The 12,628-nt window shown below is 49.3% G+C and overlaps 1 protein-coding gene across 1 annotated transcript in view; it reads left to right on the top strand.

The window, feature by feature from the left end:
- LOC144951233 (uncharacterized) overlaps positions 1 to 12,628 on the top strand; it is a 50,482-nt gene that overhangs the window by 28,890 nt on the left and 8,964 nt on the right. The window contains exons 13-15 of the mRNA XM_078881382.1: positions 5,780 to 5,896; positions 6,844 to 6,937; positions 10,722 to 10,840. Coding sequence (XP_078737508.1) covers positions 5,780 to 5,896; positions 6,844 to 6,937; positions 10,722 to 10,840 — 330 coding nt within the window. The remainder of the gene's footprint in view (positions 1 to 5,779; positions 5,897 to 6,843; positions 6,938 to 10,721; positions 10,841 to 12,628) is intronic.

Here is a 12,628-nt window from a genome sequence, read left to right as displayed (position 1 = left end):
TCACAGAGACCCGTAGACTCAGAGACCCGTAGACTCGCACAGAGACCCGTAGACTCAGAGACCCGTAGACTCAGAGACCCGTAGACTCAGAGACCCGTAGACTCGCACAGAGACCCGTAGACTCGCACAGAGACCCGTAGACTCGCACAGAGACCCGTAGACGCGCACAGAGACCCGTAGACTCACACAGAGACCCGTAGACTCGCACAGAGACCCGTAGACTCACAGAGACCCGTAGACTCGCACAGAGACCCGTAGACTCACAGAGACCCGTAGACTCGCACAGAGACCCGTAGACTCACAGAGACCCGTAGACTCGCACAGAGACCCGTAGACTCGCACAGAGACCCGTAGACTCTCACAGAGACCCGTAGACTCGCACAGAGACCCGTAGACTCGCACAGAGACCCACAGACTCGCACAGAGACCCGTAGACTCGCACAGAGACCCGTAGACGCGCACAGAGACCCGTAGACTCGCACAGAGACCCGTAGACTCGCACAGAGACCCGTAGACGCGCACAGAGACCCGTAGACTCGCACAGAGACCCGTAGACTCGCACAGAGACCCGTAGACTCGCACAGAGACCCGTAGACTCGCACAGAGACCCGTAGACTCTCACAGAGACCCGTAGACTCGCACAGAGAGCCGTAGACTCGCACAGAGACCCGTAGACTCGCACAGAGACCCGTAGACTCACAGAGACCCGTAGACTCGCACAGAGACCCGTAGACGCGCACAGAGACCCGTAGACTCGCACAGAGACCCGTAGACTCGCACAGAGACCCGTAGACTCGCACAGAGACCCGTAGACTCGCACAGAGACCCGTAGACGCGCACAGAGACCCGTAGACTCACAGAGACCCGTAGACTCAGAGACCCGTAGACTCGCACAGAGACCCGTAGACTCAGAGACCCGTAGACTCAGAGACCCGTAGACTCAGAGACCCGTAGACTCGCACAGAGACCCGTAGACTCGCACAGAGACCCGTAGACTCGCACAGAGACCCGTAGACGCGCACAGAGACCCGTAGACTCACACAGAGACCCGTAGACTCGCACAGAGACCCGTAGACTCACAGAGACCCGTAGACTCGCACAGAGACCCGTAGACTCACAGAGACCCGTAGACTCGCACAGAGACCCGTAGACTCACAGAGACCCGTAGACTCGCACAGAGACCCGTAGACTCGCACAGAGACCCGTAGACTCTCACAGAGACCCGTAGACTCGCACAGAGACCCGTAGACTCGCACAGAGACCCACAGACGCGCACAGAGACCCGTAGACTCGCACAGAGACCCGTAGACTCGCACAGAGACCCGTAGACGCGCACAGAGACCCGTAGACTCGCACAGAGACCCGTAGACTCGCACAGAGACCCGTAGACTCGCACAGAGACCCGTAGACTCGCACAGAGACCCGTAGACTCTCACAGAGACCCGTAGACTCGCACAGAGACCCGTAGACGCGCACAGAGACCCGTAGACTCACACAGAGACCCGTAGACTCGCACAGAGACCCGTAGACTCGCACAGAGACCCATAGACTCGCACAGAGACCCATAGACTCGCACAGAGACCCATAGACGCGCACAGAGACCCGTAGACTCGCACAGAGACCCGTAGACTCGCACAGAGACTCACACAGAGACACAGAGACGCGCACATAGCCTCACACAGAGACCCATAGACTCGCATAGAGACCCATAGACTCACACAGCGACCCGTAGACCCACACAGAGACACATAGACGCTCACAGAGACCCATAGACTCACACAGAGATACATAGATTCACACAGAGACACATAGACTCACACAGAGACCCGTAGACTCACACAGAGACACATAGACTGACACAGAGACCCCGAGACTCACACAGAGACTCACAGACTGACACAGAGACCCCGAGACTCACACAGAGACCCGTAGACTCACACAGAGACTCACAGACTCATCGTCAGTGAGCGTCACAATGTTTATTGATGCTTTGCGGCAAAGAGGAATCCGATGAGCTATGAAGCACTTCTTGGTTTTTTTCCCGCCACGGATGTACGGGGGGGGGGGGGGGGTTATAGCGTTACAACAACAACAACAATACACACAATGCAACAACGACAACAACAACAACACACACAATACAACAACGACAACAACAACAACACACACACTGCAACAACGACAAACATAATTTGAGTACAAAGTATGGGAAAGGCAAACACATTGCTTCACACTATGCGCGCGCACAAATACAACTCTCCTAGATTTGAAGCTTTCGTGACTGCAAGGATTCATACTGTTATGTTTTTTCGGTAAAGTCACGTAGGTAAAAAATAAAATTAAAATTAATAAAAGTAAAATAAAAATAGTAGTGGTAGTAGTAGTGGTAGTAGTAGTGTAGTAGTGGTAGTAGTAGTAGTCATAGTGTAGTAGTGGTAGTGGTAGTAGTAGTGGTAGTAGTGGTAGTAGTAGTGGTAGTAGTAGTGGTAGTAGTAGTAGTCGTAGTGTAGTAGTGGTAGTAGTAGTGGTAGTAGTAGTAGTGTAGTAGTGGTAGTAGTAGTGGTAGTAGTAGTGGTAGTAGTAGTAGTGGTAGTAGTAGTGGTAGTAGTAGTAGTCGTAGTGTAGTAGTGGTAGTAGTAGTGGTAGTAGTAGTAGTGTAGTAGTGGTAGTAGTAGTGGTAGTAGTAGTAGTCGTAGTGTAGTAGTGGTAGTAGTAGTGGTAGTAGTAGTAGTGTAGTAGTGGTAGTAGTAGTGGTAGTAGTAGTAGTCGTAGTGTAGTAGTGGTAGTAGTAGTGGTAGTAGTAGTAGTGTAGTAGTGGTAGTAGTAGTGGTAGTAGTAGTGGTAGTAGTAGTGTAGTAGTGGTAGTAGTAGTAGTGGTAGTAGTGGTAGTAGTAGTAGTGGTAGTAGTAGTGTAGTAGAGGTAGTAGTAGTAGTGGTAGTAGTGGTAGTGTAGTAGTGTAGTAGTGGTAGTAGTAGTGTAGTAGAGGTAGTAGTGGTAGTGTAGTAGTGGTAGTAGTAGTGGTAGTAGTCAGAGGTGGGACAAAGTCATTGTTATGCAAGTCCAAGTCGAGTCGCAAGTCATCAAATTCATGACTCGAGTCTGACTCGAGTCCGACTCGAGTCCAAGTCACATGACTCGAGTCCACACCTCTGGTAGTAGTAGTGTAGTAGTGGTAGTAGTAGTGTAGTAGTAGTGTAGTAGTGGTAGTAGTAGTAGTGGTAGTGTAGTAGTGGTAGTAGTAGTTGTAGTAGTAGTGGTAGTAGTAGTGTAGTAGTAGTGGTAGTAGTAGTGGTAGTAGTGTAGTAGTAGTGGTAGTAGTAGTGGTAGTAGTGGTAGTGTAGTAGTGGTAGTAGTAGTGGTAGTAGTAGTGTAGTAGTGGTAGTAGTATTGTAGTAGTAGTGTAGTAGTAGTAGTGGTAGTAGTGGTAGTAGTAGTGTAGTAGTGGTAGTAGTGGTAGTAGTAGTGGTAGTAGTAGTAGTGGTAGTAGTAGTGGTAGTAGTAGTAGTGTAGTAGTAGTGGTAGTAGTAGTAGTGGTAGTAGTAGTAGTGGTAGTAGTAGTAGTGGTAGTAGTAGTAGTGGTGGTAGTGTAGTAGTGGTAGTAGTAGTGGTAGTAGTAGTGTAGTAGTGGTAGTAGTAGTGTAGTAGTAGTGGTAGTAGTAGTAGTGGTAGTAGTAGTGTAGTAGTGTAGTAGTAGTGGTAGTAGTAGTGGTAGTAGTGGTAGTGTAGTAGTGGTAGTGTAGTAGTAGTAGTGGTAGTAGTAGTGTAGTAGTGGTAGTAGTATTGTAGTAGTAGTGGTAGTGTAGTAGTAGTGGTAGTTCTAGATTTGAAGCTTTCGTGACTGCAAGGATTCATACTGTTAGGTTTTTTCGGTAAAGTCACGTAGGTAAAAAATAAAATTAAAATTCAACCAGTATATATACAAGCTCGGGGTCTATTGGAATTTCTCTTTACTTGATACAGCTATCGTGCTGTGACGGTTCCACCTGAAGACGGAAGCTTGTGTTACCTCCGAAACGTCGTGATTTTTTTTATTTTATTTCTATTATTTTTATTTTTGACCCACGTGACTTTACCGAAAAATACAACTCTACCATGTTTTTTGTGTTTCTGACGATGACGACTTGAGATTCTGTTGACCACGTGACTGCTGGCCACCCATCCACCCCCCACTTCCCTACTAATAACAAACAGCACTTGTCCCGACAGTCTGTGGAGGCTACACGGGGGCAGGGGGGACCTTTACCTGTGTGTGTCTGTGTGTGTGTATGTTTGTGTGTGTCTGTATGATTGTGTGTGTTTCTGTATGTCTGTCTGTGTGTGTGTGTATGTGTCTCTGTGTGTGTGTATGTCTGTGTGTGTGTCTGTGTGTGTGTGTGACTGTGTGTGTCTGACTATGTGTGTGTGAGTGTCTGACTGTGTGTGTCTGACTGTGTGTGTCTGGGTGTGTGTATGTGTGTGTATGCCTGTGTGTGTGAGTGTCTGACTCTGTGTGTCTGACTGTGTGTGTCTGTGTGTGTGTCTGTGTGTGTGTATGTCTGTGTGCGTGTGTATGTGTGTTTGTGTCTGTATGTCTGTGTGTGTCTGACTGTGTGTCTGTGTGCGTCTGTGTGTGTCTGACTGTGTGTCTGTGTGTGTGTCTGTCTGTGTGTGTCTGACTGTGTGTCTGTCTGTGTCTGTGTGTGTCTTACTGTGTGTGTCTGTGTGCGTGTGTCTGTGTCTGTGTGTGTCTGACTGTGTGTCTGTGTGTATGTCTGTCTGTGTGTGTCTGACTGTGTGTATGTGTGTGTATATGTCTGTGTCTGTGTGTTTCTGACTGTGTGTCTGTGTGTGTGTCTGTCTGTGTGTGTCTGACTGTGTGTGTCTGTGTGCGTGTGTCTGTGTCTGTGTGTGTCTGACTGTGTATCTGTGTATGTCTGTGTCTGTGTATGTGTATATGTCTGTGTCTGTGTGTGTATGTCTGTGTGTCTCTGTGTGTGTCTGTGTGCGTGTGTTTGTGTGTCTGTATGTATGTGTGTCTCTGTGTGTGTCTGTGTGTGTCTGACTGTGTGTGTCTGTGTGTGTCTGACTGTGTGTCTGTGTGTGTGTCTCTGTGTGTGTCTGTGTGTGTCTGACTGTGTGTGTGTCTGTGTGTATGTCTGTGTGTGTGTCTGACTGTGTTTCTGTGTGTGTGTCTCTGTGTGTGCCTGTGTGTGTCTGTGTGTGGCTGACTGTGTGTCTGACTGTGTGTGTCTGACTGTGTGTGTGTGTGACTGTGTGTGTCTGTGTGCGTGTGTCTGTGTGTGTCTGACTGTGTATCTGTGTATGTCTGTGTCTGTGCGTGTCTGTGTGTGTGTATATGTCTGTGTCTGTGTGTGTATGTCTGTGTGTGTATGTCTGTGTGTGTGTCTGACTGTGTGTGTGTCTGTGTGTATGTCTGTGTGTGTGTCTGACTGTGTGTCTGTGTGTGTATGTCTGTGTCTGTGTGTGTGTCTGGCTGTATGTCTGTGTGTGTGTGTCTGACTGTGTGTCTGTGTGTGTGTCTGTCTGTGTGTCTTTCTGTGTGTCTGACTGTGTCTCTGTGTGTGCGTATGTCTGTGTGTGTGTGTCTGACTGTGTGTGTCTGACTGTGTGTGTATGTCTGTGTGTGTATATGTCTGTGTGTGTGTGTCTGACTGTGTGTGCCTGACTGTGTGTGTCTGACTGTGTGTATGTGTCTGTGTGTGTGTGTCTGTGTGTGTGTCTGACTGTGTGTGTCTGTGTGTGTGTCTGTGTGTGTGTGTCTGTGTGTTTCCTAACCAGGGAAGGACGTCGCTGCTGCCTCCAAACTGGATCCAGATCCGGAGGAAATTCTGGACAAATATCGCAGCCTCCAGCAACACAGCCCCTGCACCACCCTCAACCACCACCACCACCACCACCGTAATTACCACAACCACAACCACCACCACCATAATAACCACAACCACCACCACCACTGTAATAACCACAGTGTTCACCACTACCACCACAACGTCCACCATGACGTACAACATGACGTCCACCACGACGTCCACCACTGGGCTGGGAGTGCTCGGACATTAATGATGTGTGAGTGTGTGAGTGTGTGTGAGTGTGTGAGTGTGTGAGTGAGTGTGTGTGTGAGTGTGTGAGTGAGTGAGTGTGAGTAAGTGTGTGAGTGAGTGAGCGCGGGTGTGAGTGAGTGAGTGTGTGAGTGAGTGTGTGAGTGTGAGTGAGTGTGTGAGTGTGTGAGTGTGTGAGTGAGTGAGTGTGTGTGTGAGTGTGTGAGTGAGTGTGGGTGTGTGAGTGTGTGAGTGCGGGTGAGTGTGTGTGTGCGTGTGTGAGTGTGTGAGTGTGTGAGTGAGTGAGTGTGTGAGTGAGTGTGTGAGTGTGAGTGAGTGTGTGAGTGTGTGAGTGAGTGAGTGTAATTGTGTGTGTGAGTGAGTGTGTGAGTGTGTGTGTGAGTGAGTGTGAGTTTGAGTGTGTGTGAGTGTGTGTGAGTGTGTGAGTGTGAGTGTGTGTGAGTGTGAGTGTGTGAGTGTGTGTGAGTGAGTGTGAGTGAGTGTGTGAGTGTGTGAGTGTGTGAGTGTGTGTGAGTGAGTGTGTGTGAGTGAGTGTGAGTGTGTGTGTGAGTGAGTGAATGTGAGTGTGTGAGTGAGTGTGTGTTTGAGTGCGAGTGTGTGAGTGAGTGTGTGAGTGTGTGTTTGAGTGAGTGTGTGTGTGAGTGAGTGTGTGAGTGTGTGAGTGCGTGAGTGTGTGAGTGAGTGAGTGTGGGAGTGCGTGTGTGAGTGAGTGTGAGTGTGTGTGTGAGTGAGATCGCTTTATCTTTGTGCCGCGCGCTCGTGTGTGTGTGCACACGCGTGTAGCTCTGGCAGCGTCGACACGCGTGTGCGCCGGGGTGGATGTTACGGACGGACGGGCGGGCGAGCGACCGTGCGGCTCGCACAGACTCACGTACAGGTAAGAAGGTCCCACACACTCAACACTGAGACCCACAGACTCAACACTGCCCATAGACTAACACTGCCCATAGACTCAACACTGCCCATAGACTCAACACTGCCCATAGACTCAACACTGAGACCCATACACTCAACACTGCCCATAGACTCAACACTGCCCATAGACTCAACACTGAGACCCATACACTCAACACTGCCCATAGACTCAACACTGCCCATAGACTCAACACTGCCCATAGACTCAACACTGCCCATAGACTCAACACTGCCCATAGACTCAACACTGAGACCCATACACTCAACACTACCCATAGACTCAACACTGCCCATAGACTCAACACTACCCATAGACTCAACACTGAGACCCATACACTCAACACTACCCATAGACTCAACACTACCCACAGACTCAACACTGCCCATAGACTCAACACTGCCCATAGACTCAACACTGCCCATAGACTCAACACTGCCCATAGACTCAACACTGCCCATAGACTCAACACTGCCCATAGACTCAACACTGCCCATAGACTCAACACTCCCATAGACTCAACACTACCCATAGACTCAACACTACCCATAGACTCAACACTACCCACAGACTCAACACTACCCACAGACTCAACACTACCCACAGACTCAACACTGCCCATAGACTCAACACTGCCCATAGACTCAACACTGCCCATAGACTCAACACTGCCCATAGACTCAACACTCCCATAGACTCAACACTACCCATAGACTCAACACTACCCATAGACTCAACACTACCCACAGACTCAACACTACCCATAGACTCAACACTACCCACAGACTCAACACTGCCCATAGACTCAACACTGCCCATAGACTCAACACTGCCCATAGACTCAACACTGCCCATAGACTCAACACTGCCCATAGACTCAACACTACCCATAGACTCAACACTGCCCATAGACTCAACACTGCCCATAGACTCAACACTACCCATAGACTCAACACTCCCATAGACTCAACACTACCCATAGACTCAACACTCCCATAGACTCAACACTGCCCATAGACTCAACACTACCCATAGACTCAACACTCCCATAGACTCAACACTGCCCATAGACTCAACACTACCCATAGACTCAACACTCCCATAGACTCAACACTGCCCATAGACTCAACACTACCCATAGACTCAACACTCCCATAGACTCAACACTGCCCATAGACTCAACACTCCCATAGACTCAACACTGCCCATAGACTCAACACTGCCCATAGACTCAACACTACCCATAGACTCAACACTGCCCATAGACTCAACACTGCCCATAGACTCAACACTGCCCATAGACTCAACACTACCCATAGACTCAACACTCCCATAGACTCAACACTACCCATAGACTCAACACTCCCATAGACTCAACACTGCCCATAGACTCAACACTACCCATAGACTCAACACTGCCCATAGACTCAACACTGCCCATAGACTCAACACTGCCCATAGACTCAACACTGCCCATAGACTCAACACTACCCATAGACTCAACACTGCCCATAGACTCAACACTGCCCATAGACTCAACACTACCCATAGACTCAACACTACCCATAGACTCAACACTGCACCATAGACTCAACACTGCCCATAGACTCAACACTACCCACAGACTCAACACTGCCCATAGACTCAACACTGCCCATAGACTCAACACTGCCCATAGACTCAACACTGCCCATAGACTCAACACTCCCATAGACTCAACACTGCCCATAGACTCAACACTACCCATAGACTTAACACTGCCCATAGACTCAACACTGCCCATAGACTCAACACTCCCATAGACTCAACACTACCCATAGACTCAACACTACCCATAGACTCAACACTGCCCATAGACTCAACACTACCCATAGACTCAACACTGCCCATAGACTCAACACTGCCCATAGACTCAACACTGCCCATAGACTCAACACTGCCCATAGACTCAACACTACCCATAGACTCAACACTGCCCATAGACTCAACACTACCCATAGACTCAACACTGCCCATAGACTCAACACTACCCATAGACTCAACACTGCCCATAGACTCAACACTGCCCATAGACTCAACACTACCCATAGACTCAACACTGCCCATAGACTCAACACTGCCCATAGACTCAAGACTGCCCATAGACTCAACACTGCCCATAGACTCAACACTGCCCATAGACTCAACACTGCCCATAGACTCAACACTGCCCATAGACTCAACACTGCCCATAGACTCAACACTACCCATAGACTCAACACTACCCATAGACTCAACACTGCCCATAGACTCAACACTACCCATAGACTCAACACTGCCCATAGACTCAACACTGCCCATAGACTCAACACTGCCCATAGACTCAACACTACCCATAGACTCAACACTGCCCATAGACTCAACACTACCCATAGACTCAACACTGCCCATAGACTCAACACTGCCCATAGACTCAACACTGCCCATAGACTCAACACTGCCCATAGACTCAACACTGCCCATAGACTCAACACTGCCCATAGACTCAACACTGCCCATAGACTCAACACTGCCCATAGACTCAACACTACCCATAGACTCAACACTGCCCATAGACTCAACACCGCCCATAGACTCAACACTGCCCATAGACTCAACACTACCCATAGACTCAACACTGCCCATAGACTCAACACTGCCCATAGACTCAACACTGCCCATAGACTCAACACTGCCCATAGACTCAACACTGCCCATAGACTCAACACTGCCCATAGACTCAACACTACCCATAGACTCAACACTGCCCATAGACTCAACACCGCCCATAGACTCAACACTGCCCATAGACTCAACACTACCCATAGACTCAACACTGCCCATAGACTCAACACTGCCCATAGACTCAGCACTGCCCATAAACTCAACACTACCCATAGACTCAACACTACCCATAGACTCAACACTACCCATAGACTCAGCACTGCCCATAAACTCAACACTGCCCATAGACTCAACACTACCCATAGACTCAACACTACCCATAGACTCAGCACTGCCGATAAACTCAACACTGCCCATAGACTCAACACTACCCATAGACTCAGCACTACCCATAGACTCAACGCTACCCATAGACTCAGCACTACCCATAGACTCAGCACTACCCATAGACTCAACGCTACCCATAGACTCAACACTACCCATAGACTCAACACTACCCATAGACTCAGCACTGCCCATAAACTCAACACTGCCCATAGACTCAACACTGCCCATAGACTCAGCACTACCCATAGACTCAACGCTACCCATAGACTCAGCACTACCCATAGACTCAACACTACCCATAGACTCAGCACTACCCATAAACTCAACACTGCCCATAGACTCAGCACTGCCCATAAACTCAACACTACCCATAGACTCAACACTGCCCATAGACTCAACACTACCCATAGACTCAACACTACCCACAGACTCAACACTGCCCATAGACTCAACACTGCCCATAGACTCAACACTGCCCATAGACTCAACACTGCCCATAGACTCAACACTGCCCATAGACTCAACACTGCCCATAGACTCAACACTGCCCATAGACTCAACACTGCCCATAGACTCAACACTACCCATAGACTCAACACTACCCATAGACTCAACACTGCCCATAGACTCAACACTACCCATAGACTCAACACTGCCCATAGACTCAGCACTACCCATAGACTCATCAACATGTCTAACCGTCTGCGTCTTTCCCCAGCGTCCTGAAGGTGAAGCTGCGAGCGGCGCTGAGCTACGGTGTCCCCGCTGCGTTTGCCGGCACCCCCAACGCTCCCGGTGGACTCTGCCAGGCCGACCCGGCTAACGCTGCGGTCGGAGGTGAGGCCATCGCACTTTGGGGGGGGAGAGTGGAGTTTGTGTGATCTCCCCCTGTTCTACGGAGTGAGTGGAGTTTGTGTGATCTCCCCCTGTTCTACAGAGTGAGTGGAGTTTGTGTGATCTCCCCCTGTTCTACAGAGTGAGTGGAGTTTGTGTGATCTCCCCCTGTTCTACAGAGTGAGTGAGTGGAGTTTGTGTGATCTCCCCCTGTTATACAGAGTGAGTGGAATTTGTGTGATCTCCCCCTGTTCTACAGAGTGAGTGGAGTTTGTGTGATCTCCCCCTGTTCTACAGAGTGAGTGAGTGGAGTTTGTGTGATCTCCCCCTGTTCTACAGAGTGAGTGGAGTTTGTGTGATCTCCCCCTGTTCTACAGAGTGAGTGGAGTTTGTGTGATCTCCCCCTGTTCTACAGAGTGAGTGAGTGGAGTTTGTATGATCTCCCCCTGTTCTACAGAGTGAGTGGAGTTTGTGTGATCTCCCCCTGTTCTACAGAGTGAGTGAGTGGAGTTTGTATGATCTCCCCCTGTTCTACAGAGTGAGTGGAGTTTGTGTGATCTCCCCCTGTTCTACAGAGTGAGCGAGTGGAGTTTGTGTGATCTCCCCCTGTTCTACAGAGTGAGTGAGTGGATGTTGTATGATCTCCCCCTGTTCTACAGAGTGAGTGGAGTTTGTATGATCTCTCCCTGTTCTACAGAGTGAGTGGAGTTTGTGTGATCTCCCCCTGTTCTACAGAGTGAGTGGAGTTTGTGTGATCTCCCCCTGTTCTACAGAGTGAGCGAGTGGAGTTTGTGTGATCTCCCCCTGTTCTACAGAGTGAGTGGAGTTTGTGTGATCTCCGCCTGTTCTACAGAGTGAGTGAGTGGAGTTTGTGTGATCTCCCCCTGTTCTACAGAGTGAGTGGAGTTTGTGTGATCTCCCCCTGTTCTACAGAGTGAGTGGAATTTGTGTGATCTCCCCCTGTTCTACAGAGTGAGTGGAGTTTGTGTGATCTCCCCCTGTTCTACAGAGTGAGTGAGTGGAGTTTGTATGATCTCCCCCTGTTCTACAGAGTGAGTGGAGTTTGTGTGATCTCCCCCTGTTCTACAGAGTGAGTGAGTGGAGTTTGTATGATCTCCCCCTGTTCTACAGAGTGAGTGGAGTTTGTGTGATCTACCCCTGTTCTACAGAGTGAGTGGAGTTTGTGTGATCTCCCCCTGTTCTACAGAGTGAGTGAGTGAGTGGAGTTTGTGTGATCTCCCCCTGTTCTACAGAGTGAGTGGAGTTTGTGTGATCTCCCCCTGTTCTACAGAGTGAGTGGAGTTTGTGTGATCTCCCCCTGTTCTACAAAGTGAGTGGAGTTTGTGTGATCTACCACTGTTCTACAGAGTGAGTGGAGTTTGTGTGATCTACCACTGTTCTACAGAGAGAGTGGAGTTTGTGTGATCTCCCCCTGTTCTACAGAGTGAGTGGAGTTTGTGTGATCTACCACTGTTCTACAGAGAGAGTGGAGTTTGTGTGATCTCCACCTGTTCTACAGAGTGAGTGAGTGTGTGTGATCTCCCCCTGTTCTACAGAGTGAGTGAGTGGAGTTTGTGTGATCTCCCCCTGTTCTACAGAGTGAGTGGAGTTTGTGTGATCTCCCCCTGTTCTACAGAGTGAGTGAGTGGAATTTGTATGATCTCCCCCTGTTCTACAGTGAGTGGAGTTTGTGTGATCTCCCTCTGTTCTACAGAGAGAGTGGAGTTTGTATGATCTCCCCCTGTTCTACAGAGAGAGTGGAGTTTGTGTGATCTCCGCCTGTTCTACAGA

This window comes from Lampetra fluviatilis, chromosome 61, assembly GCF_964198595.1.
Source record: "Lampetra fluviatilis chromosome 61, kcLamFluv1.1, whole genome shotgun sequence".
Lineage (NCBI taxonomy): Eukaryota > Metazoa > Chordata > Hyperoartia > Petromyzontiformes > Petromyzontidae > Lampetra > Lampetra fluviatilis.
This window is presented reverse-complemented; position numbering and strand designations above follow the sequence as displayed.